Source organism: Apteryx rowi, unplaced genomic scaffold, assembly GCF_003343035.1.
Source record: "Apteryx rowi isolate R43461 unplaced genomic scaffold, aptRow1 scaffold_38, whole genome shotgun sequence".
Classification (NCBI taxonomy): Eukaryota; Metazoa; Chordata; class Aves; order Apterygiformes; family Apterygidae; genus Apteryx; species Apteryx rowi.
Window position 1 is genome coordinate 765,190 of NW_020450307.1, and position 27,999 is coordinate 793,188.

Below are 27,999 nucleotides of genomic sequence, written 5' to 3' on the forward strand. Positions count from 1 at the left end.
TAAAACTAGAACCAGTTGTCAAGTAAGTGTACTACAGGTAGATTATCCACTGATGAAAAGTCAGTGGCTGGATCCCATAATGCTGAGGTTCTCATACTTCATCTTTGGGGCTGTGGTTCCAGGAAAGTGAAAACCCCTCTGGGTTTGTTTCTTCAATTGAAAAACCTTGATAATATATGTTCCCCTGTATTGAGAGGCTTAATGGATAAAGGAAATCCAGTGGACACACTACATTAAGATTTTCAAAAAGCCTTTGACAAGGTTCCACACCTAAGGCCATCAAAAAAACTATATCGCCATAGGCTTGGAGGAAAGGCTATTTTATGGATTTGCTTAAAGCTTAGAGGATAGGAAAGTTATGGCAGGTTTAAAAGACAGGAAGGAAAGAGCTTGTCACAATGGTCATTTTTCAGGATAGAGAAGAGTTAGCAGTGGGGTTCCCCAGGAATTAATGCTGGGACCAGTTTTATTCAAAATCTCCATCAATGATATGGAGAAAAGTGTGCACAGTGAAATCTCCAGGTTTGCAGGCAGTACTAAACTCCTTCAGGTAGTTACATGACATGGAAAAGGCGAGGAAATCCAGAAGGTGCTCACAAAACTGAGCAGGCAGATTAAAAGGTGGCAAACGGGCTTCTATGTAGAGAAATGCAAGGTAATTCATTTAGGGGAAAATAACCTAAACCAGGCCTACCTGGTACTGAACTTGCAGCTGGCAGTTATCATTCAGAAAAGTGATCCTGGAGTCATTCTTGATAAGTCTCTGAAATCATCTGCTTAGTGTGCAGGTGCAGCCAAAAAAGCCAACAAATTGGAGGGCATCATCAAGAAAGGCATTGAGAACAAAACAGAAATTATCCTTTTGCCACTATTTAAAACCTTGGCCAACCCTCTTCTCGAATACAGTACATAGTTCTGGCCTCCAGATCTCCGAAAGAACATAGTGAAATTAAAAAAGATACAACAACAAAAGAGATCAACTAAAATGACCAAGGCAATGGAGCAACTAACGTACAAGATTATAAAAAGGTGGGAACTCGGTTTGGAGGCTGAGGGGAATATGACCAAGAATCATAAAGGCAGTGGATAAAGTGAATGCAAAACATTATTGCAAATCCATATTGCATTACATTCTGTAATACAAGAACTAGTGGCACTCACTGAAACAAGTAGGAGGTCAGTATAAAACAGGTAAAAGTACATCTTTACACAGTGAATTGTAAATTTCTGTAATGTGTTGTCACAGGAGATTGTGGAGGCAGGTTGTATCAGAAGATTCAAGAGATTAGGAAAATTAATGCAAGAGGTTCATAAATGAATATTAAAGGCTGGGACAAACTCTCTAACATACTTAATCCAATTACAGCTGATGCTGCAGAAGTATGAAGAATACAAACAGCAGATATTAACCAGGCTTACGTGCTCTGCTGTCACTGTCAGAGACAAAATATTGGGCTACCTGGAGCACTAGTCTGGCCCAGGAGGGTGTTTTTTTATGTTCTTATGTTCCTTCTGTGTGTTTTAAGCTAAGTGCGTCAGACAAAAGACACTGAAGTTGCACAGCTGTTACTACGGTACTCTGCCCAGGGTACAACTACAAAGCAAGTAATTGTTTTTGTGGTTCCTTTTTTTGACTATTAAGGCACACTTTGTCATCTTGCTCATTTTCCATTGTCCTGTGTGAAAACATAGTCAGCGCTATTACATTTACAGTTATCAAAAAAGCAGCATAAAAGATAAAGAATTTGCGTAAGACAAGCCAGTTGACTACGAAACAAAACAGAAATTTTTTAAGAACAAAGACATGCAAATCAGCATCACCCAGATGATTATAAGCAATTCTTCTAAAACAAGCAGAAATTAACAACGTTATAGGAAATAACTACTGTGGCTATTTTTCAGTTCCTTGCTTTTTGTAGAAAATCAGTTTATTTCCTTCTTCTCTCTTTTTACAAACTCCACGCTCGGCTAAGTCCATAGTTTGTTCAACATCTAAATGTTGAGAATAGTTTGGCTTTCATCACAAGAGGCCGTTTTTAGCCTTACTGATGACTTGAAGTAATCAAAAACCATAAATCAGACCTCAAAAAATACAGATATTGGCCTAAACTATGACAGACTGCAATTAGTTTTATTTGCCTTCTGTCTTCTGAGCCTGTGAGGCACCTTTTGGTCATGCTTCCTCAAGAAACATGAAGTCCATAAACTTAAGAGTTCTGTTTGTGTTAGTGAAAACAGAAATTATCATTTTCATTCAAGAGTAGAGGCCTTAAGAAAAATAGCAGATGTTGCAAAATGTATGACAAAAAAAAGTGTTGGTAATACTGGAATAGAAAAAACAGGGCTGGGTCTCAAGCTTAACTCCAGATTCTGGCCAGAATTTTCACAGCTAGCGCAAATAATCAGATGTAGGTTTTAATCCATTTCTTCATGCAGAGGAAGCAAGCCATGAAACCTGAGTATGTATCCAGAAGTCCTTTGAATTTTGTAGCTTTGATTCAAACTAATTTCCAGCATGATACTGGGGGAGACAGAGGAAGAGAGAAATATTTGATGATGAGCTATGAAGGCCAATGCTTCTCACTGCTTTGGACGATCCTCTCATCTGTTAGATGAAATAGGTTCTAGCGCTCTTTCTTTGAATGTGTTTCTGTGTTATATACCGCTTTTCAGATTACCTAAAGCAATATGCATTCACCTCCCTGGTAGTAGATTCAGGATCATTGCCACACTGGGTGTTTCTGTAGTTTCACACATCAGGTTCTTCTCAATGGGATATCACTTTTCAGTGGCAGTGGTGGGGTGATGAAATTCCTTTCCCTCCTCTTCCACGGGAACCATGACATCATTCCCGGGAAAAGATTCTGTCTCCTGCTCTGGATAGTGCATTGCCAGCTCCTCTTCCTCCGTGTTTTCCTGGACATCAACATCGCTTTCACATCCTCTGACAGCACAGTTCTTGCCACTAGACACTTCTGAAATGGACCCCACAATGACAGTGTCGGCTTTCATGATGTATATCTTTTCTGAGGAAGGAAAAAAATAGTGCTGAGCATAGTTAGCAATCACTGCTGTCTCTAGAGATGGTTCCTTTTCCTGCAAAATTTTGATGTGGTACTTAATTTTTCTTTTATTTTCTTCTTTTTTTAATCAGAGGTATTCAGATCAAGCCTATCACTGTGAAAACACAGAATTTGCTAAGCCACTAAAGCTTTTGGAATTCACATATTATGAGTTGTCTATTTCACTGGTTATTTATAAGGTGCTTTTCATTTTGGAATCAAAGCAAGCACTGAACACACTAAGTGATAAAAATGGCTTAGACATCCTATACTACACTGTCTGGTTTTGGAGCACTGTCAAGCGGAATCTGGGCATTTTAGATCAAGTAGATCTAACTCGCTGGTGATGAAGCAGATGCTCTGGGACTACAGGAGAAAGCAGAATTAGAAAAGGCAGTGAAATATTTGCAAGGGTCCATTAGAAGAAATGATTAATTGGTATCTGAAGAGGATAGCTGTGGAGGACCCAAAGTTTATGCTCCTGCTGGTTTTAGGAGCAACAATATCTGCATTAAAAGCAGCCTTTGGGCAAAGATCAGCACTGTACAGAAACTCCAGGTAATTGACCTGGGGTCTTAGGACCAGCAGAGAAATCTGTTTCTTTCCAATGGAGAATCAGCTACAAATTTTTCCAGGATACACTTCAACTAGTGTTCAACATGTTGAACCTACTCCTTTACCAAAGGAGTAGAAGGCCTTTGCTGTGGCTTGAAGCTTACATTGTATTCAAAAGGATGCTGTAGATCAGACACTGCAGGTATTGTTCACAATTGCTTGGAGATATTTGAGGATGGTAAGTCAAATCATCACATTCATCCTAAGTCCATCACTCACAGAAAAAAATAAAGAGTATTCAGTAAGGAAAGGTCAGCTCCAGTAAGACCAAAATAACCTGGTTTGGGAACTGAATATTATGCAGATTTTGTACTCTGACATGTTGGCAATGCTGGAGCTGGTGAAACATGTATTAAAAGATGAAGACATAGAAACAGAAGTAAAGGCCATGTGACTTGAGAGGGATGATTCAGAGCTACTGCAAAGTTCACACCGGATGCCAGAAGGCTCCAGCAGACTCTGAAACAGACTGGAAGAAAAAAAGTCTAAACTTCTGCTTCACTTTAAAGTATCTCTAGGAACCTTGTTCTATGAGCTAAGTGTAACAACCACTCTTGTTCATTAGCATCTGTTGGGCCATGATAAGAGTGTGAATATAGTGCAACACAAAATCTGTGGTCTCCAACAGGTGACACATTTTTCAGACTGTTTGATGACCAGCTGTTGAAAGGGTACCAGTCAATCACAAGGATCCTTCCACATTACGTACATGCTTCAAAAAAAAAAAAAAAAAGAGGAAATTATTTTTTAAAGTTGAAAAGCTATTTCACAATATCAGACTTTAAATCTAATCTAAAGATCTTGCTCTTCTGGCAGCTTAGAATGACAGCTACCTAGAAATTCTACCTTCCTTCTTATTGCCAAGCAGAGCCAAAGCCCAGTACAAATTTATCTAAGTCTTAAGTACCTTTCACAGGCCCAGTTTATACCTTCTAGGATCCTGGCCTGTTAGTTAACCTTTCCTGCAAGAGAGAAGCCTCCCTTCTCCCTCACTCCACACTGTACTGAGGTACCTAACTCAGAAAATGAATACAATAGCTTAAAAATAAACTAATGGGCTGAAGAGAGAAAAGGTGCACTTTTTTTTTTTTTTAATACATTTTAGTGATTAAATAAATTCACTCTGAGGGAAATGAGAGCTCTTACTTCCATGCACAGGCACCCCCAGCCATAGGAATAATTGGTTGTTCTTCACAGAATCCTAGAGTGATTTAGGTTGGAAGAAACCTCTGGAGGTCATCTGGTCCAATGCCCCATGCAAAACAGAGCCAACTTATATCCTCCACATTGTTCTTAAGCCTGAATTTCCTTTAAGTGTTATTCTTTGGCTTGGGTCTGTCTCTGCTACTTGTCTGATTGCCAGAGAAAATGTTTATTTCAAAGTTATACAGCTTGTACCAAATGGAGACATAAGAAATAGCRACTTAACCATACAACTGGGCTAAGCTGCAGTATTTCACAGGCTGGCAGACAAGCTCTTGCCTTGTGTGCCCACCTTCCTTTATGAATTCAGCCCAGGGTCTGACAGAAGGAAAGGAAATGATATTTCATCTTCTCTGTAAGCAACACGTACAGAGGAGGGAAACAGGAGGAGTAGGGAATGGCAGGGAATTATGTTGTTCATTTCCTTTGACCATTCTGCCTCCTCAGATAGCACTCTCTCCCCCCAAACAGGGAGTAATCGTTCTGCCAAAGCCTGTTCTTTGAACTGCTTAGAGTAACAAAAGAATCTCTTGGTCTGTGGCATGGTCTGTGGCATGGAAAACAGAAGCTGCATTTTCTGCTTTTGCTTTTCCATATTCTTTCTGTGCTTTTGCCCCAAAAGAAGCGGAACTGGATTCCAGAAATCCCAAAAAAACAGCTATTTTTTAACTCTTTGGATTTGACTCACACCAAAAATACTGCACATGGTAAACTGAAAGTCAAGTGACCAGGTCTGGAAAAAACGTTCCAGTTTTCTTTCACTTCTTATTATCTACCAAGAATTCTTTGGATAGAAAATGGATTTTAACTGAGTGACATTTTGTAAGAAAAACTGTCAAATTTTGTATTAGAAATCTTTTTTTCCTTCAAAAAACCTTCAAATGCCCTTAAAATTGGGTTTAGAGATGTTGCCAGGATGTCTCATGCAGACTGTGTCTCAAGTAACAATTCTCCTGCTGTGAGTAAGCTTCCTTGCCAGACTTTATCGCCTACCCTGTGCCATGGTCAAAGACTTTCATGGGGCATTCTTCTCCCAGGATACTAAGGGGAGATATATTTGAAGCTGCTACTGTGAAACCAATAGAAGAAAATGATAGCTTTAGGCATGTGAAGTACAACGCTCATTAAATATTACAGGAACATTTTCAAGATGAAATATTTCAGTTTTCAAATTTCTTCTGCAAACTAATACTTTTTGGAATGAAAAAGAGGAGGAAGAACAAAGCACACTTCTGTCAGGTTCATAAGAGACTAAGTCAATGTGAAAATAAGAAAGCATTATATTCAAATGAATAAACATGCCAAAATTTATGTTGCAAAGGCTTTGGATACTTTGCAGTTTAATAATAATTTCAGAAGGACATGATGTGCCCATGATTAAAAAATTGAAAAGATGAAGTTAAAAAAATGCAAGACTCACCAATTCGGTTATTTGTGTGGTCTCTCACTCGAGAATCAGCAGGGCAATCTGGGGCATTTCCATTGCTCTGCGTCACATCAGTCAGACTCACATCAGGACTACCTGCTTTTTCTGTGCTGGAGACCAAGTTGTTGTTGGTTTCCAAAGGGAGGGTTCTGTCAATTAACTCCTTCTCTTCTGGCACTTTGTCAGGAGTCAGCAAGATCTGCCAATATAAAGAAGAGAGTAGAATTGGGATCAACCTAAAAATAACACCTGTGAGAACTGCAATAATCTACAGAATCCTTCTGAGGCAGTCAGAATAATATAATGTGCCTCACAGGACCACTGTCATAGGGAGAAAAATTTTCCAAAGTGCCTAATTGATATAGGAATATAAGTTTCTTTCAACTAGATTCCTGTGTTACTTAAGATCATATTTTAAAACAGCATTTATATGCCTAAAGTCACAGATAGGTTTTCAGTGAGATTTGCAAGAATGACTAAGCAGGTTCTATCCCTCACTTCCACTGAAATCCAGTTTCCTGAACCTGCCTGGATGCTTTGGTAAATTCCACTGCCTTGTCTGCAGCTCAGATGCCTATGTACCTTTGTAATTCCATCTATTTGCCACTTTGCAAATCTGACTCAGCTCTTTACACACATTCATTAAATATCATCTTTCCATTTGGCAAGTAAATTGAGGCACTGGGAAGTCAAATGAATTTCCAGAGGTCACATCCCTGTGCTTTAAAAGTAAGCCATCAGTCCTACATTCACTGGGCACAAGGTCTTTTATTGTGTGTAGGATGAGAACATAAAATAATCTGAGACCCTGCCTTCCCTGTATGAAGTGTTGCATTCTTGGACAAAATTTACCTCCCTTGCAAGTTTTACACTGTATGCTCTGTTGCAGAGTCTGCTATCTTGTCATGTAATAGTAGCTGTATTCTGGAGGCTGCAGCTTAGTGGCACATTTCAGCAGAGTATAACACAAGTAATAAAGAAAGATGCTAGAGGTAAGAATTTTTAAGGGATTTGTTCAGAAAGAACTTTAACAAGATATTCTCCATATTTAGTAGTGAGATAATTAAATATCAGAGGACAAACCTGTACAGATGTGTAGTCATACGGTGAGAGAGACAAACAATCAAAACTAAAAATATAAACTAAAAATATAAAAAATAAAAACAAGCCAGAGGCTGAACTGGTTGAACTTCAAAATGCAAGTGCCGCAGCAGAATCTYGGATAGGAGAAATAACCTCAGACTAAGTATTATTTGAAGAAATCTGTTCCAGAATTAATTAGAAACAGTCCTTTAAAAGAGGAGCTAGAATCTGAGAAAAGCTAAATGTCCCACATCACAAACCTCTGATGGTTGCTAGCTCTGTTTCTGTTTCCAGAAGGTTTGAAAGGAAAAAAACAAAGTAAGATTTTGAAATGTGGAATTTAAACTCTTTCATGTGTCTGACTTGCTATGAAAGCAAGAGTGGAAGCTCCCCACAACTTAGGAATTAGCAATGATATGTTGAAATTACCATAGCTATTTGCAACCAGATTTGTTAGAATGAGAAATGTCTTGTGTCTCTGTGTGTGTATGTACAACATCTAAAGAGTAAAGTGAATTTTTTTGAAAACATGTAACTTAGTCTAAAGAGCATTTTCATTAGCAACCATGTAGATTTAAAGACAACAAGCTTAATAAACTCAAAACTAGAAGACTCAGAGGATGAAAGTTGCCATAATTTCACTAAAACTGGAGGACCAAATGGAATTGTGATGATTTCAGCAGCTGAGAACCTCCTTTCTGTTGTTACCATGATGACTAAAATTTGTCTTGTTCATTTGCACATTGGGATACTAGCTTTGCCTTGTTGTTGTTGTTGTTGTTACTTAGCAACACACTCCCAGCCTGGATGGAAATGTATAATAATTTCAAAAAAAACCATGTGGGCTAATAACCTGCAACCTATACTGTTAAACCAGAAGCTGGTCCTGATGGAAACTCTGCCAGACAAACAACACCCTCCTTGTGCCCATATTATGGCCATGTCCAGCCCTACAAAGGAGGAAGATGACATGGAGGGAGACAGAAGAAGAGTTTGAATCCCACTTGTGTGACTGGAGCAGCAAGAGAAGACGGGGGTGATGCATGAAGCTCTCCCAGAAGGCAGAAAAGGCATGTTCTTCCTGTGATTTTGGTTTCTGTCCCATGGAATGACACATGAATGGCATAGGGCCAAGCCAAATACTCCCTTCATAAGCAAGATTGGCAGCATCACATTATTTAACACCACATTAAACACTGCAGAATGGGGCCCAAGACGTAAAAGTAGCCAGTCCTAATACATCTCATTCCTTTGCCTAGGGGATCACAGGTTACAGTGAAAAGTCCAAATAAAAAGGCTGGCACTATTTAACAGGACATTTGAAAACATCATTCATTTTTTGCAATGGAAGGGAAAGTGGTCTATTTTGGAATATCATTCACACTTACTGCACTTTTGTTCACTAGATCAGAACCTGTAATGGAAAGAGGAAACAATATCAGAAGAAAATTCACAGCAACCAAAAAAAAATTAATATTTGCTCTATCACCTGGCCATATCCTAAACCTACTCTACAGCTTAACCCACCTGTCTTATCCTTTCTTTACCACTGAGGGCACACTTACATGATATGGCTGAGATAAACCAGTGACATGTTGCTGCCAAGAGTGTGAGGTCCTGCTTTCCCCAAAACCCTTTGTGGCCACCCCGTCACTTCCCTCACACCACAACTGGTGCTCATCTAACCACATGATGAACTGATAACACTTGCTAGTTAAGCTGAACAACTTATTAAAAAAAGAAAAGTGAATAGCTTTTGACTGGATTAACAAAATGAATCGGTTCATAGTGTGGTCAGATTAATATTAAAAGGTGGTGCAGAGGGGACTGGATTTTATGCAAGGATGGAGGGAGGGAACAGTGGGGAAAGAAGAAGGAAAGTGGGAGAATGGAGCATACAGCACCCTTCGGCAGTACCATGAAGCTAGGCAGGCTCAGGTTTATTATCTAACTTCACTCTGAGGTGCTGCCACCTGTATTTTCAACATGTCAGCCTTTTAGTGCTGCACAGCAACAGGATCTATTGTATAAGGCAAGTGAGAGAGCAAAATTCCACTTTGAGAAAATTGAGCTGCACATGAGAGGTGTTAAATCCCATTCCCAAATGAGTGAGTGGAAGATGCTCTGATATACAGTGATTAGAAGAATCTAACACAAGAGAACAGGGCAGTCAATGGAAATGGAAATGCTGAGGGGGGATTAGTTAAGAGGGCAAAATGAATTTACTCCAGGGGATTTGTACAGGTTGCTGTGGCTAACACGCCACCCAGATTTTAATGCTCAGAAATGAACAAGGGACCTGGGCATTTTTCCGATAGGGCCTCCCAGCACTGCTGCATCACCCAACCATTCAGGTGCAATGGGAAAAAAGTGCCATCTAGTGGACTGTCATATCCACAGCATTTCTTGGCTGCACATGACAGACAACAGGACCGTTTGCAGGTCAGATCCATCCATTTGACATGAAAATGTTCCATGTTTTAAAGTTCCATAAATTAAAGTTCCAAATTAAAACTAGCCATTTATTCATTAGGCAAATGGATTACAATTCCTGTCAGTCAGTCACTCACCTTGAGACCTGGGCCTGGATTTGTGTCTGGAGACTGAATACAGATGTGCTGATAAAAGAGACCATTCATTTAGCAAAACTCATCATGGGGCATACAGACTATAACAGCATTACCACACCCACAGGTCTAGCCGTGAGACCAGCCAGCCACCCTGCACACATGCAAACAACCTACCACGTGCACATCCTGCTTTCCATAAAAGAAGGAATGTGGAAGTGCAGGTACACCCAACAGGTAACTTAGGCAAAGCTACAGAGCGCCTCTACCAGCAAAAATCTCTCTTGCTTTCCAGCTCAATGCCATCAAACCTGATCCCAGGAACCAACAAATACTCACAAAGGACTTCAGAAAACACAGGTATCATTTAATTTAGTGTTGGTGCTGAAAGAAGAAATCACTGGTTACCATTTCCCCACCCAGCTTGTAGCATCTTCCTCCATAACTTCACAGCTGCTTCAATCTTTCCCTAATGTTCTCCAAGATGCTGAACAAACAGTTTGCCTAGAACCCTTATCTGGCCTGCTTTCACCRGGCGCTAGTAAATATTCTCTTCCCCAGTGATCTCCTAAAATTTTAGGAGATATTATAGTTCCCATATGGCACATACTTAGAGATTAGACAGCATGCTATRGGTTATGGCTTTAAAAACTCACGCTTTCCTTTGAGGATGAGGATCCGTCTCTTGCAAACCTTCCATTTCCAAAATAACAGCATGCCCACAAGTAGCACTATCACAGAGAGAACCACTCCCCAAAGAACAAGACCTATAGCACAGAAAGGGAAAGGGTGGACAGGAGAGGCCAAGAAAAGGCAGAGGGGGGACTATTAGTATGTCCGCGTGTTTGCGGGACACCATTTCACAAGCTGTGGGGATTTGTGGGAAGCTCCCACATGAAAATAGCTTTTCCCAAAAATATATCCAAATAAAACCTGCTAGACAGAGCAAATGCTTTATCTTTGTTACCTCCCCTTGTTGTCTTCCCCTTGGCTACATCTGAGGTAGGAAAAGTGCCAGCCAGAGCTTTCTCCTCAGCAGTTGAACTGGGGTTTTCAGTTGTTGTGTCACTTAGAAGGATACTAGCAACGGTCACCAGCTTCTCCTCAAGCCTCGTCACATCAGAGTTATTTGTTTCATTGCTTAATCTCACAGACAAGATGCCTGAGGTGAGGTAAGTGGGAGCTTGGTCCATGCAAACTTGATCGTGTGTGGCATTTCCTTTGCTTAGTGCTACTTTGTTTAATTTGGCACAGCTAGGGAATGAAAGAGAACAGTGTATCACTGCTAGAGGCAACTGCATGGTAGAAGATAAGAAGGAGATTTCCTATGTGACAAACATCCCTTCGGTCATTTTTGTGCCAAGTGGATTTATTTGCTTTTAGTGACAAGGTCATGAACCCTCTTCTCACCCCTCTGGCACTGTTCCTTGAGCTGGATGCAAACCCAATACTCAAATGCATGTATAATCCCACTGTACTCGGTAAACTAAAAATAAGGCAAAAGTGATTCTTATTTCCCTCCAACACAAAGCTGTGCAACAGGTATAAAGACAGGCCTTCTAAACTCTGCACGTGGGCACAAAGCTATACTACTGGCACTCAGATAAATCTGTATACTTTGCACCAAAAGAGCTGACAGATCTCCCTTCAGCTTTATTAGCTTTACATTTCCTTTCAGGTCCTTTATGCAATTAGTTAGTCACTTTAAAAACCCATGGCCTTACTCAGTGTGGGGCTTGCAGATGTCGGTGCTGGACTTCTGATCGGAGAAGGTCCCAGGAGGGCACTTTTCGCAAGAAACATCAGTTGTTGAGGTGCCTGAAGAAAAATAAGTGAGTGAGGACCCATCAAAATGCACCAGGTCCAGGCCTATGGCCAAGATCAAAACATGGAAGAATTTCTACCTTTGACTTTGACTCCAAAACCAGGCTCGCAAACAGTGTGCTGCTGGCATCGTATGCAGGTGTTCAGAACAGGGGTCTGACAGAACAGGCCTGGTCGGCACTCACACACACGGCTAGAATTGAAGGAGCAGGGGGCTTTTTCCACAAGGTCAGATTCTGTAGGGAAGAAACTGTGGGAGTAAGAAGGGACCACCCTGCAAGGGAGAGGCAAAGAGGGGACCAAAGCTGAGGAACATCACTTCAAAGACTTGGGAAACAGAATGGACTGTTGACACTCTTTGCCATGGCAACTTAAGTCACGAATAATTGGTGAAGCCTGCAGACAAAGCCTGCAGACAAATGTCTTTAATGTAAGACAGAAAGCAGAAATTAAACTTGGATGGCATTTGGATGAGAGAATTTTCAGGCAGTCACAGGAAGTGACACTGATTATGTGCAAGGTAGCATTCTGCTCTCTAAAACAGAAGCCAAGGAYGGATAACTCCTCTGCTAACAATTCTACATAAATAAAATACAAGTAAAGCGTGAATAAAATATATAGAGAGTATATCACTATGTGAGGTATGCGTGAGGGAAAGCAAAGCAACTACCTTTTGTGCATGATACGCAAGCATCACATCGTGGCTTCTGGGATGCCTCATTTAGATATTGTTCAGGTCCACATCTCATGCAATGATGTGGGTCTGTGGGACACGCTTTCTTTTTAACATAGCCTGGAGGAAGAAAACCAAAATATGGAGGATACCCATTCTGAAGTACAGGAGACAACCATCCTAAGGCGTAATGCATACTCATTTACCTGTTTCACATGCTACTGCTACCACAGTCTTCTCTTGGCACCTGTCACTTGGTTTCTCTAACACATTCTTGCCTTTCCCATTCAAGGGATCATAGTTGTCCTGTTACAGTAACACTACGCCTGGTAACATCACAGTCATTACTATGGATTGCTGCAGAATAGGCACATGAGAAGTCATTTGCTGAGAGTTGGAAAAAACTGACAAATCTGCAGAGAGGGCAATATTGTCTTGCCATTATAAAGTCATCAGGCAATTGCTTTTTTAAATTTTTTATTGTCTATAGCAACTGTGCCCTGATATTTTGTTACCTAAGGCATTACTTTTTCTTTCAAAAGCTTCCAGAATCTCCTTGGTGCACATGGACTCATACAGGGACAATCTCCAACTCCCACCCTTGTGTTATAGAATGGAAGGTGAAAAAACTGTAATTCTTACAGTGTACCATATATCCCCCTAGCAAGTTTGTGGTAGGTTGGTTTCCAAGCAGTTCAAATAATTTTACAGTTGCCTTGACAGTCATGAGTGAGATGGTTGAACTTTACAGTTGTTTTCCTTTGAACATCTGAGGAAAGCACTCATTGTCCATGTACAAATCATACTACGTGTGCATGTCTTTCTGATGTTGAGTGTATATGCTATACAGTTTCTCTGTGGACACCTCCAATTCACTGGACTCATTGCTCACAGTTTGAACACACACTGCCCTGAATCTCTCAGATCTTCAGCGTATATGTAGCACATATGAGGTTGAGCAGTAGGCTGGACTGATCTTTACAGCTCCTTTCCAACCTAACTTATTCTATGACTCTATGTTTATGTCCAGTAATCATTCTCCAGTGACAAGCTTTCAGAAGTGTCCAGCTGGCAAGCCGGGTACAATAACCTGCTGGGAGTATGGGGAAGGCTAGAACAGAAGCATCCCTAACATTTCAGCTCCTGAAGCAACAGATTAGGTATTCTACCACKGGCCATAATGCCAAGGAAATTAGAAGGCGCAGCAGTCAGCTGTGACCTTGTGACCTTGGTGGGAGGTGGCAATAACTATTAGAGGGTAAGGAACAGTGGCAGTTGCAGAGGCAAAATGAAAAGCTAAAGCAGCAACAAAGACAGGCAAAGAGTTGAATGTGTCACAGATGGCAAACAGGAGAGAAGTAAAGCCAAGTTTCAGCATACAGCCTGCATCACCCAGTCAGAAAGGGTTAACAACAGGAAGGGGAAACCTGGCAGAATAACAACCCGCCTACTAAGCATTTTGGCAAACATGATGTGGGAGTGCAGGTAAAAACAGCTATGCTATATTTAGCCCACTAAATACCACCAGACAAGYCTGAAACATGTCATTTCCACCTCCTCAAAACTACTTGTCTGAAATTATTCTTTTCAAGGTGAGGGCTGACTGCTGGAATGGTCTGAATCTCAGCACTTGAACTGCACATGTGTACCTGTATGTGCGTCATTTCCCTCCTCCCAATCTCCCAGAAGCTATAACTTCTGTTCTTCAAGATTTCCTGCACATATGGGTCCCTCTCTTGAGGGATGTGTGTTCCAGGTGCATTAGCTTTGAAGCTTATCTAACAGTGTCTTTTGGAGCTGTCCTCCACTCAGTGCATTGATAGGTCAGCATACAGATAAAAGCCTGAGCTGTAAGAATACCAGCTGCAATAACCCGTACAGAAAAAAGGTACCGAAAGTAAGTAGATGATGTAAGTGTTTTTCTTTTTTGAGTATGTGCATTCATTCACTCTTGTGGAATTGCTGTTAACTGTGGGTGGGAAATTATTTGAGTAYTGATAGCAGCACTGTCCTGTGGAGCTGCATATCTGATTTAGAGACTAAAACAAAGTAAAAAGAAAAAACAAACCATAAACAGAAGCAAAGTGGAATAGTCAGCTTCTGCATAACATGAGCTGTTCTACCACATATGCCATTATTCTCCATGAAAATCTCTGTTCCTCCCCTCTAGAGGAGGGAAATGCTGTGTTCTGTGATGACAATAAAATAATGCTCTCCCAGTGTCCCTTGTATGAAGTCTCCTTTTACCTGGAGATGAATAAGTACTTGAAAAGAGAAGTGGCAACTGTATCAATTGATTAGAACAATCTTTTGAGGTTTGCTTTGAAGCTTRTCTTGAAATTGAGCTTGAAATTAGCTTTGAAACAGAGGATGTGGCTTGCACGTGGGTCAGTATGCTCAGAGTGAAAGCTGTACACATGTGGGCTCGAACACCAAGGAGAGTAAAGCCAGGCTGCATCAAGAGTTTGAGATGCTCCACTCTGATTAAGGGGCACTTTAGAAGAACTTCTTTTTCTCTGTAGTGAGCAGTTGAGTTAGTAGCAGATATGAACAGGTTACTGATTGAAGGAGTAGTGGAAGGTGAGAAAGAAAAAAAATTCTTATGAATGAGCTCCTGTTGTGAAGGAAACCCTGGAGGATGTGAAGTGATGTCCAAGACTGACACATGAGGACATGGCAACAAAATAAGTTTCAGGAACATGCAGAGGTGAAATGTTCAAGAGATGCAGCTCATTACAACTAGATGGGGATCAGATGTCTGCTAGAGACCCTGCTATGACATTTTTCACTGTGGGAATTTTTGCAAAGTATGGCTTTGAAGGAGAACAGAGGCTCTTTTCTTTGGATCAGTTCAAAATCAGCACCTCCCACATCTTTTTTTCTTTTATGGGACCAGCTTCTCTGTCCCTTGGTCTTGTTTACTCATACATCTTTTGAATGATTCTAGTGGTGTGCTCAGGAATAGTGCAGGATGTCCCAATGGGGACCCTGACATAACTTCATAGAAATGCTAGCAAACCAAGCACTAAACTTTTCTTTATTATTAGAGCATAAATAAATGTCAAAATTTTCCTTTCAAAAAGAAAAAGAAAAGGAAACATTTCTAGAACAAGAAATGGGTGACGGTGAAGTACCATAAAATGCCCCACCCACTGAGGGGCTTTTTGGCCAATAGGGGGAGTTTCAGACATTTCCAGGACTCTTGTCTCACCAAGGTATTTCCTGCTTCTGACCTCATGTGCCTTTGAGTCATGGCTAGCTTCCAACGAAGTTTATTCTGCCCCCTGAAAAGGGGTTGTTCCCTTTCTCATGCGAGACGCTTTCTGAACTGTTCTGACTATGAAGATAATGGCAGATTTTCCACACCATCTTTCTATACTTTTTGTGTGTCTGATCAGAAGAAATTTAGCCTCATAATTTCATTGATCTATTTCATGCTCCAAGACAAGTTGAAATTAATCCTTAGACCTGTCTACTTCTAAATGTCAAGTCTACCAATAAAAAATTGGTATAAATACAACTGGTATTTGTAGCAAGTTATCTTGTTTGCATTTTATAGCTTCTCTGCATACAGACTGAACAAGGAACAGGGCACTGGAAAATAAAATTCATATCTGGATCCATACCAGAGAGTCATTCATGAAATTGCACTTTTCTTCAGGGCCAAAATGCAAATCTGTAGATGTATATGGCTCCTAGTATCTCTACCAGAAAGCCCCATGTTAATTTGACTGCATTATAAACATACTGACCTGGGGGACACTGGTAACAGCAGCTTCGTGAAGTTTCATCATAGAACCAGTTCTCAAGTGTGTCACAGGAACGAGATGGAGTTAATGATGTCTAGAAATTTAAACAGAACAAAGACACAATTAGAAAACATTCACTGCTGTATGAGGGCAGATCCCAGTATCCTGTCGTTAGTGATAATGGTTGCAAATGGTAAGGGAAAGTCTGCAGCTTTTTGAAAGTCCACATATCCCAAAAGCAACTGGATTATTGCTGTACATAAACTTAAGCAAAGACTGCAATATTCAATATATTTAGCAATGATTCAGTATGTATCTTCACTCAGGAGGCTCTTTTCTCTGAATGTGATTTAAACATAGGATCAGAATACTGTAGTCCAACCTGTGCATCAAGCATTTCAGCAGTCAGAAGCCAAATCCTTGTTTCATACAATAAAAGGGAAGTAGCATTGCCCTACAAAAAATGTTTTTCAAGCCAAAGCTCCACACACCCTTCAGAACCTAGTTGCAGGGCCAAGCAAGGTCACCAAGAAATGCTTGCCTATTTGTTAGATTAGTTTGCACCTTCACTAGAAATCTTGTAGCAGTTAGAAAATCAAAAAAGGCTAAAAATCTCAGTCCTAAAATCATTGCATCCTAATTAGAGATAGGGATTTTGTAGAAAATAAAATAGAGAATCCCTAAACATCTATAGATTTCAAGCTGTTTGTGCACTGGAATAAGAGGTGGTGTCATAGTAAACACTGTCTAAATTTAGCCAGATTATAATCCATAAAAATAATCATTTAAACTAATAGCTAGTTCTATATTAGTTCTACACATCCATCCTGTGAAATCTATTTTTTTGCGGTTCTCCATTTGTTCACATTACTGTGTCTAGCTGCCTGTACACCATTTATCAATGTAGCACACAAGTCTTTTTGTTCAGTTATTTACGTGATCATAATTCTTGAATTTAACAACCTAAACGTGTGTTTACTGTAAAACAATAAATGTTTTACTTATAATTTGGGGACAAATCCTACAAGTAGTTTTTGCCTTGAAAGGAATGACACAAATTCTTATTCACTCAGTGAAGTCCTTATACAAATAACTAAACCCATTTATTTTGTGAGTAAAGGCTTTCAGGAACAACCTTTGATTTGACAACATCACTGATACTTGTTTAGACAAAAAAAACCCCACAAAATGGTTCTAATGTTAGCTTAGGAAAAAGACTCAGCTATGAATTGTATCAAGAAGCAGATAATCAGACTGCACTTCTGTATGGCAGAGGCCACTACATACTCTGGGAAATTACAGTGCTACAGGTTTTCTGATGAAGAAATCAGATTTTTGAATTTGGCATCTCCCCTAATAACCACCTAAAAACATTGTTATCTGAATTTCATTTTCAGTATTTGCTAGAAGGTACAACCGGCAACTTTTTGTAGAGAGACTGAACCAGCAGATTACCCAGAGATTTTCCCGCATGATAATGCTAGAACAGTTAATAAAGATTTCAGCAAACCTACATCCTGGTTTCTGCAGGTGAATTTCCCATTGCTGTTAGAAATAAAACCTATGATTTCCTACTGCCTTTGTATGCAGTGCAGAAACTTAATAGCCAGTTAATCTCACAACCATATTCTGCTATTTAATATACTGTTCTTTTCACGGTGGGAGCACAAAAACCAGAAGTTAAATAACTTGTCTGAGGTTACATCAGAAAACAGGAGCTTTCGGTCAGTGCAGAAATTAACAGAAGGACTAGAAATAGAAACATACTGAAACCATTAAAATTCATCCAGCTCCAGTAATAGAAGTAAGAAATCCTGCCTGACACATTTCTGCACTAACCACTAGGCCACATAGCCTCTCTGCAAAGCATTTTTTCTAGCTTACTGTATAGAGGAAATAGCAGATGTCTCCCTCAACCTGACTCARATCAAGTTTACAAATGTGTACCCTGTATTTTTCTTTTCTGAAGAGACAGCCTTAGACTGTAGGAAAAGGAAGTGGAATCTCCTTGTATCTGTGTGGAGGAGCACCCTGGTTAGCCAGTCACTTTAAGGCTAAATTAAATAACAGGAAATGACACAATGAGATCAGTCATGCTTAGACAAAGGGTCATTCAGGAGTCACTTCAGTGATATGGAGTGGATTGCTGAGTTTTATAAAGAAAATTTAAGAAATGACAGCAGCCTGGCTATGCCTAAGTCATCCTGGATTAGTTTCTCTGTAAGATCTCTGGGAAGTTGCCACAAAAATCTGATCCTTTCTTCCTAGTTCTCCTGTGCAACCAACTCTGGCTGCAAATGATGCTGAATTTTAAATCAGGATAGGAACAAAATTCTTGAATAATTTATGAAAAATATAAGCTTACATCTTATTTAATTGCCTCTTCTCAGGTTTAAATAAAGGAATAGTGCCTGTCTACAAGTGCAAGGAAGGGGCTGCTTTTTAAAAACTGATTTTGTTTAAAATATGAAAATCAGTTTAGTACCAGATTCTGCCCCTAGTTTCAATGATGCAAATCCTGATTATGAATTTGCCTTGATGCTAGTGGTGTGATAAATTACTGCAAGAGTTATGCATAAATACTGCATAAACTATGAAATTCACATGTGAAAGAGTACTCAACATATTTTTTTTTCTTTCCACAAGAGGGCAGCTAGATACTACGGCCATCTATACACTACATGAAATCTGCAGCCTCACAATAAACGCAGCTTCCAAGAACCCAGTTAAGAGCACAGCACTGCAGCACCCTTTACTGTTCACTGAGCCAAGTCCAAGATGCTCTGCTGGAAAAAGAAAAAGTCATTTTAACAAATCATTGACACAGTTTCTATGGCTGAGAAACAGCCTTCTGAAGACCCCACTACTTCTAATTCATAGCTACCCACAAAATATCTTCAAGAGTTTGTCATCTGTTCAGTTGGCGTGTTTCATGAGCACAAAACCTACTGTGGTTCCTTTCAGTGATAAACAACGTACATTTCACACATCAGCCATCGGCTCCCCATTCTTGTTTTTTTTTTTCTCCCCCCCAAACCCTAAAGCTATTTGGTTCCTACTGTGACCTGTATGGGCTGTGCAATGATGCAAAGCTCTGCTCTTAAACTAAGCAGAAAGGTTGGCCCTTTGTAGATAGCATACTTTGTTAAGGACTTTAGTATAAACAAAGTCCCATACCTCTAGTGCTTCAGCCTTCAAAGCTCAAAATAAATTATATAAGCAATTGTCACTGGGGGAAAGCAAGTGTCACTAAAAATTATATGGGCTCTGCTTCTCTAATATATACTAGGCTTTTCATGAGCTCAGTTTGAAGATTTCATGCATTCAAGCTAATTAAAAAAAAAGGCTTGTAGTAAGAACCCCCAAACCTCCCTCAATTTTGTGTGGTGCTGAAGCAAATAGGTGCCGAAAGGCAAAGAATGTATCTTGCAAAAAGGACAAAGGTGAAGGGCCAAGGTCTCAAAGGATTGCAAGTCTTTCAAAAAATGATGGTGCTAACAAATTTTCTGCAGAAGTCTGATCAGGCTACTTTTGGGGAGAGGGTGAAGGGGTGACAAGCATACGAGGATCATCTAACTGTTTCCTTTTTTCTGTCTATGTGTAATGAATATCAGGGTAATAAATGAACTAAAACAAATGATAACCAGACAAAGCCATGAGGTAAAGAGGAACAAACATATGCATTGTTAGTGGGTAGCAGTAGGCCTGAACTGAGGTAATTTACACACTCAACAGCTGAAGGTGCGAATTACATCAGCTTCACCACCTGCAACTACTCTACTCACATGTAAAATACTACCTCCTACACCTCATCTCCAACAAGGGTGCAAGTTTGCAGTAAAACATTGGCTTGTCTTTTTTTTTTTTTTTTTAAATGAGCTTAGTATTTCCAATTAGGAAGAGATTGCTGAAAACAATTCCTTTCCACCTTAAAAGTGTGGTATGGAGATGGAAACAGAAAATGGGTAAAGCAGCTGAGCTATACCACTCAGCCAGTTTGAAATGATGACTAAGACTCTTAAAAATCCAGCCAATATATTCCTCTGGAAACAGTGTCCCTATGTATTCAAACTCTCAGTTAAATCTAACATTCAATGCCCTGCATTTCGTGTATCTCGCAACAAGGCAGAGAAACTTGAAGTATCTCTACATGTACTGGAAAGAAAGAGCAAACCTTTCTTGATGTCCATTTGTAACTGTTAAAACCTGGGCATGTTGCCTTTCACACACAGGTGAGTTAATGAAAGTGTACTTAACTTCTACTTTGAAGGAAGAATAGACATCTACCATTATCAGTTGGATTTACAATGGCTTATCACAGGGCAGAGTTCATTTCTTAGCAATCCCTCTCAAGCTACTGTCCATAAAACTTACACTGAACCATAGAAGTGCAGTTCCTAGGTAATCTTTTTACCGGCATTGGTAATTTTTTTTTTTTACTTGGAATATGTTTTTTCCAGAAAAATCTTGTGTTTTCAACATTAATACAATTTTTACAGAAAGGAAGTGCTTTCAGCAAATAGCACTAATTTTTGTTTTGTCAAAGCTGAAACCAAAACTTTTTTCAGGAAAAGTTCTTGACCCTAGAATTCTCTGTCTCATAAATGACTGCAAGATTTCCATGATAGTGAAAATTTACAGCTATTTTCTCATGAGAAATTTTCATGCTTGGAAAGCAGCAGGAGCCAACATCATACAGGCAGCTAAACTCATCATCTTGTTACTACTCAATACATGCTCTGAAGTTATCTTTCTTTACCATTATCCTGACTGTACAAAGAAGGAAACAAAAGCACAAGGAAATGACAGGTCAATGACAAAGTYAGGAACAGAGAGAGACTAAACTGCCTGTGAGAAAATACCTCACCAAGAAGCACTGAGGGTACAGATTTCAGGTTTACCAATCCCTCTCCCTTCCTGACTCAGTGCTTTGTGCCAAGATATTGGAAAGATATCTTATGCATTTTCTTGATTTGACCATGATCTTAGATTACTATATATAAGAAGATTCCAAGTGATACGATTGATGTGATTTTTCATTTTTTGTTCCTCAGCTATTGGCTTCTCCTTTTTAATTGCAGAAATATAGACATCAGCCATCAAATCCATCCAAATTTGGAGGAACTGCAAAATACTTAATACATATTTGTCTCGGTCTTCCTGGAGAGAATGCAGACCGAATGCTGAGTTATGAAATATCTCTAAGGCAGATTAACCAAGATTGTTAAAAAGCCAAAAATACTTCAGTATCTTGGCCAAAAAAAGCATCAGATTTCTCCAGAATTATGGGAGCAATGTATTTGAATAACTTCTTAGAAATTAAGGTTGCTGAAAGGACACGTCCACTTTCAATGGCAACTTGCTATTTTCATGTAGTGGTAGCCTACTACGGACTGAGCCTGGAACACAAAGAGGATCTCTAATCCTCAACCGGTAAATATCAAAATGACTTGGGTGAGCTCCTACTGTCTGACTAGTCCAGCACTGAGCTTGGATCTCCTGGCTCACCCCTGTATGTACCCACAGCGACATGACAGTCACAAGGCTGAGGGCAGGAAAAGGCCCTGCAGCTCTAACATTCAAGATCAGCAGTTCCATTTTGGGCTCTATCATTGCTCAGCCTTAGATGTGTTAAAGTCCTTGTTATACTGGATCCAAGGTCTACCTATGACTGTGGATGTTTTTGTGGTGGTAGCACCAGGGAAGCCCAGACAGGTTCCATCATGGCATAAAGGACATAGTCTGTCTCCAGTCCCACAGGCTCCTCAACTTTAGATTTGCTTGCTTTTACCAAATCTTGCCCAAACCTTCATCAATAATGTTGAAAACACTTTCTATCCTGCCAACACTTGCAGCTCAATTGCTGAGGGGGGACAACTGCTATTAGCGTAGGTCAGTCTGCTACAGCAGAACTTACAGCTTATGTTCTCTAGAGCTCTTCCAGTGGAACTTAAAAGTGTCTTTCCATTCCAAAACCGGATAAGCAGTTTGCTGGGGGGCATCACATGCTGTTTGTAATCAAAACAGGCAGGGGAAGAACCAGTTGTCTTGTCACACTGTGGCTGTACAGGATTCTGGTGACAGCACAGATTGATCCTGTTTAGATGAGGGAAATTTTGAGAAAAATTCTGACCAACAGTAGCAGTATTGATCTCCCCAGCACAGATATATATTATGGTTAGACCAGTTTTGAGCTGTGTTACCAACGGCTGCAATGGTGGGCGCCTGGTATGTACTGGGTTTCCAGTCTTGTGACTGAACTGGTGGTAGCCAACAGGGGAAGTTTTTAAAGAAAATGTCCCTCTCATCAGCAAAACCTTAATCAGAATACAGATCACCCAAATGAGGGGAGGAAGTCATGAGGGCAATGAGGAGAAAAAGGAAAAATTCATGCAGAAAGTGGTGCTTTATCATATGAGGGATCAAGAAGACAACAATAAGAAGGGAAAGCTACTGGCATTAAAAAAAACAAGCCCTGTGCACTTGTGTTCCTATTGCACTCATTGCTAACAAAATCTCAGCATTAAGGCATTTCTAATATATTTCTGGTTGTGAGTACTCAGATCAAAGCAAGCATGCTTCCTATAAAACAGTGAATAAGATGCATAAGGTTAAACTAGAAAACAGTGAAAGTCTTCTGCATTGAACCATTACCTCATCTGTTAGTATGAGCTTAAGTCAAAAGGATTTTTTTTTTTTTTTAATGTTCTAGGATGACAGTAGAAATTTAAACCTGACTCAGGAAAAAAAAAATAATTACAATGACTCAGGATTGTATGACTATCATTAATATAACTAATTTTTCCAGAACAAAACCAATTAATTTAAATTAAGACTCTTTGTTAGGCAGAAGCTGAAGGTTAAGGTGACTTAGCTGGTCCCAATTGCTCATAAATAACTCTTGAAATGAAAGGAAGGGAAAAATCAAAGAAGACAGAAAAAAAATCAGCTGATCATTGCAAAACCTCAATGCTACCACCTTCTTGAAAAGAAGCATCAGCTGTGAGTGTTGGAGGGTTTTACCTTCTTGATTCCATGGTGTATAGTCTGTGTGTAGAGACCCACAGATAAGAAAGTGGTAAGAAATTGTCTACTTATAGTGTTGGTCATTTTTCCTGTCTCCAATAAACTTATAGAAATTGCCAGTTAGCCAGTGAGAGAAGATTCACTTCATTTTTGCCCCTTACTGCTTAATTTGTAGGGAAGGATTTGTCTGCGAGAACTTTCACTTCTGCCCAATGCCGCCCTCTTCTTCCTTGAATGTTTAGAAACACTGAGGAGTGTGGTATAATTCATACTCATGAGTAACTAGCATCTGGCTTTGCTTCATTGAGGAAATCTCCAATAAGCTTTACAAAACAAACTCAAGTTACTCTCCTCATCTCTACAAGGAACAGAATGAAATGCAGTAAACTCAAAATCTTGTTTTAATTAATATTCAAAGTATTCTTCTCCTTTCATCTCTTGACTGTCCTTTCTTCCTTACCTACTCTCTAATCTGAACCTCAAAACAGAAACAGAACTCACCATCTTTGGTCAGGAAAATGCAAAAGCCTAACACAATTTCACTTTTTAAGGCAGTTTCTGTACCATCTGCTGGTGTTCCCTGAAGGAGGCAGAAGCAGTATATTGTACATTTCCCTGTCCTCTCCCCAAAAGACCATCCAATCTCAATGAAGAAACCCCCAACTTCATCTCAATGACATATAATATTGACTGATTCTCAAAAGAAAAATATTTAACTATGCAGCTTCAACCTTTCAAATCCTTATCCCCTATACAGCCTATACCTGTGGCCTAGCAGTAAACACAACCAGGAACAAAAAGCAGACTCTACCTCCACAAACACTGACAGCTCTGTTAATTAATATATATTGTAACAGGACTTTAACACTGAAGGAAGATCACAGCAGTATCAGGGAGTGGGGGTGAGGAATCCAGTTATGGTGGAGAATAGGTCTTTGTCCTTCACTCTGAATCGGAGGAAGCTCTGAATGGATGGGTCTTTACTAAGGGTGAACTAACAATGTGGAAATATGGGTCTATTACAGCTGTGCTAATCCAGTGACTTGTTGCCTTCACAGAGTGCAATCTTACTCCCCCTCTCCAACTTGTACCCACATGTTCTTTCCCCTCTACCTCTTTGATTAGGATAGAGCAACCGTGTGTCTAGAGGATGAATCAGTTCTAGGAGCTGATCCGACCAAAACTTCTGCTTTCTGAATTTGTGAAGTTGCATTTTCAGTGAGTTATTGTGCTGAAACAACTCATCCTGTGGCTGCACAATCACTTAATTCAGTGTAAGAGAGCTGGTGTCTCTGTAGCCATGAACAGGGCCTCCCCTTGGTGTGACAGTTCTCTGTTGACTGGTCCAGCTGTAATGTGAAACCTTGCAGGCATCATTTCTGGACCTATATACTATATCAGAATTGATTTGATCTTGATTGGACTTGACACAATGTAGAGTTGATGCTGCTTTATGCCAGCTGTGGGAGAACAGATAAGTATTTAAACTAGCAAGAAGCTAGGCTGGTGTAGTAAACAATCCCTGGTGCAGCTGAAAGCCTGCCACTACAAAGTTAAGCTGTCCACATTCTTGAAACAAATTTAAACAAGACATCAGTTTATATCAGGTCAGTACTTTTCTTCGGTTTTTGATCTACTACAAGGACTTCTTAAACTGGATTTAGTATACTGTTAAACTGGAGACTGAGACTGAATTTCACTAATCTTTTTCTCCATGTAGTCAATGAAAGGTTTTTGATTCAGCAGGAGCTGGATTACATGCTCAGAGAGAAAAGATCACAATTCGTGTCATGTTGGGACTGCTCTGTGACAGGATGGCCAGGGATCCCTTGGGCTAGCACTTTCAATGACCTGACAGACCAGCTTTTTTTTTTTTTCTTTAAGCATTGCAGACCAAGACCCAATTAAATAAGGCAAACACATATTTGATGCAGGGCATTTGGACTTTTCAGTGTTTGTTTTTGAGAATTTGTTTTTAGAAAACAGGCTCTTTGTAGCTCTTCTCACTATCCTTTTATCTACAAATACATTTGCTATCCCAATTTAAATAATGGCCATTGCAAAGATGGTGCTGAATTCAGTGAGCTACTCTGCAGTTCAGTCAGGACAAGGCTTGACTCATTCATTTATGGGCTTCTGATCTCATAGAGAAAAAGTGATGGTGAGGCAGAGTAAGAAACTAGCTTGCTACAAATGAGCTGTAAGTCAGGAAGAAAGCATATTACGGTAAAAAAAAAATCTTCTACCAGCATTGGCTGTTCTAGAACTGACTAATGCTGTAGCAGAACAGTTGACTCCCTTTCAAGCTCCTATCAAAATTCTGACACTATTAAAGACAGAGGCTGATAATCTAAGACCTTAAGTAGTTCAGTTTCATCTGCTTGATAGTAGAGACATTATTAATACCTGAGAGTTAACTGAATATTAAAACAAACTTCAAACTGCAGACTGAAGTGAGGAGGAATATAGTTTAAAATATAACCAATAGGCTGTTATTTGTTCACACTAAACCGTATTACTTGTTTTCCAGTAGCAGCAAAAGCAAAGACTGCTGTGACAGACACAATACAGAAACACAGCAAAAAGCCAATTGCTTATTCCAGCAAGACCTAAGTATGTATTCTAGGTAACTGATGATTTTGCAGTGAGTTTGAATGTTGACAAGGATTAGAACACCAAATTTCTCTCTGTTCCTTTCATTTTGTGAACACCAAAGCAATGACAAATAGCAAAAATACCATCTTTTATCTAATGCCTTTCTCTCAAAGCAGCTTGCATACAGTAGACCAGACACGCTTATCTGAGTGACCCCCTAAATATTCCTCAAGTGAGTAAGGACTGTAGACTCCAGTCCTACAGAATAGAGGAATCACTGTACTCCAGGAAGGAGACGGTGGCAGGGCAGATAATGAGGGCAAAGTAGAGCAAACTTGCAATGTGGGAGGGGAATTTACAGTTAAAGACACCAGGGAAAACTCCTACTCTTACCAAAAAGCCAGGAGGATCTTTTTCAAATGTCTGTGAAGATAATGCAGGACATGCTTATTTTCAAAGATCTAATCGAATTAGCGTCAGTCTCTCAGTAAAATTCACCTCGCAGCCCAAGTGACATGCAATATCATTCATTTACAATGTACAGACAGGTATCTCAAGTTGGCACATGTTTTTCCACTGCCAGGAAAAATGGCCAATTCAGGAACCAATCGGGTGTGCAATTGGATACCTACTCAACTTTACCTACGCAAAGAGCTTCTGTGACTTTGATTTTTTTTTTTTTCTACAAGTGTGCATAAATCAGCCAGAGGAATTATCTGGATTTATGCCAGGCACTGAGGGCTCGCTGCCGCGTGATCCATAGGGAGAGGGCAAACAAGCCCGCAAGAACTGATATGATCTGAGCAGGGAGTTAGCTTGCATCTACAGCACCAGCTGAGTAGGGGGCTATGTCTATTTTAAGTAAATTTGATGCAGAAATCCTGGCCCATTCATGAGAAAGTCAGCGTCAAAAGGGTGGGCAGTTGTAAAGAGGAAGGTATTTTACTGTTTTGTTCGCCTTTACACCTTTCACTTTGCCAAACCAGACTCACACCAGCAGAGAGAGCGGAAGCCCTCTGAGCCAAGCTCTGCAAGGAACATGCCTGTCAGACAGCACCTGGCCCTCCAGGCAAAAATAAAAGCCACTCACCCAGAACAAATGAGAACAATATCTCTCTCCCTCCCCCTCCAACAAATCTCTCATTCCCTAGCTGTGATGTGCACGGAGGTGCAGTAACACCATCAACACCAACGAAAAGGTGCGGCCGGTGGCTCCTACCCCCGGCTCCTGCCTGCGGAGGTCCCAGCAAGGACAAACGGTGCCGGCCGCTCTGTGCGGAGAGCGCTCTCCTTTACACCTTTATCGCACTGCGCTGCACTGAACCTGTCTGCATGGAGCTCCTGCAGACGCCCACTTCCCCGCGCACCCAGCTGGTGGGCGGAATCACCCGGCAGCCCAGGGTGCCCCCAGACCGCCCCGGCCCCCCCCGGCCCCGGGCTACAGAGGCATGCTGCGGGGCTGCTGGCTCCCGGAGCTGCCCTGCCTTACCTGCGGGGCTGCCTGGATGTCCTGAAGAAGCAGCAGGAGCCACAGCCCCGGTGCCAGGCTGCGGGCAGCCATCTGCGACGGCGGCATTAACTCTCGCCAGCTCCCAGCATTGCAGGTCAGGGAGTCGGGCTGCTCCTCTTGGACGGGACCTGGACGGCACGCCCGGGGTCTGGCCCAGCCTCACTCGGTGTCGCGGGGCTCTGCTCGCTCAGCCCAGAGCTGCTCCAGCCGTTCAAGAGGCGGGGGCGGCAGGCTTTGAGACTCAATCAAGCTGAGGAAACAATTTGGAAGGAAGGGGGGGGGGGGCTGCCCAAAAAAGAAAAACAAAACAAAACAAAACCACGTCAATCACTAGTCCCGGAGCTGGCGGGTTTCTGCAAGTTGGCTGCATGTGTCGAGGTTGTCACCCAAAGAAYGCGGCTGGCTATAGAGAAACACGGGCCCCTGAGTCATATAGGCTGCCCTCAGAAAGCACTTCACCTCCCTTGGTCAGGCACGACTCCAAGCCCTGTCCTGTCCATTCGCCACATTGAGAGCTGCAACCAAGCCTCAAGAGAGTTCCCAGTAAGAAACACACTCATTTTTTCAATACAGTCATTTTACTCCTGTTTGAATGAGTGTGTGAAATCTCACAACCACATGGGGTAACTCTGCCAAGGTTTAGGCTTTACATGTTGTCATTTAAAC

The 27,999-nt window shown here is 40.7% G+C and overlaps 1 protein-coding gene across 17 annotated transcripts in view; it reads right to left on the reverse strand.

Moving 5' to 3' along the window:
• Positions 1 to 1,087: 1,087 nt before the first annotated feature.
• TNFRSF8 (TNF receptor superfamily member 8) overlaps positions 1,088 to 27,999 on the reverse strand; it is a 38,143-nt gene continuing 11,231 nt past the window's right edge. For 8 of the 17 annotated variants that reach the window (XM_026074162.1, XM_026074157.1, XM_026074155.1 and 5 more), the window contains 11 exons: positions 27,313 to 27,618; positions 16,206 to 16,296; positions 12,451 to 12,573; positions 11,861 to 12,016; positions 11,681 to 11,774; positions 10,924 to 11,210; positions 10,613 to 10,723; positions 9,960 to 10,007; positions 8,778 to 8,803; positions 6,301 to 6,505; positions 1,088 to 3,026 (listed from right to left, as the gene is read on the reverse strand). In XM_026074162.1, the coding sequence (XP_025929947.1) occupies positions 2,779 to 3,026; positions 6,301 to 6,505; positions 8,778 to 8,803; positions 9,960 to 10,007; positions 10,613 to 10,723; positions 10,924 to 11,210; positions 11,681 to 11,774; positions 11,861 to 12,016; positions 12,451 to 12,573; positions 16,206 to 16,296; positions 27,313 to 27,399 (1,476 nt within the window). In that variant the 5' untranslated portion in view covers positions 27,400 to 27,618 and the 3' untranslated portion in view covers positions 1,088 to 2,778. The other 9 variants (XM_026074167.1, XM_026074165.1, XR_003254888.1 and 6 more) reach the window with 9 other exon arrangements.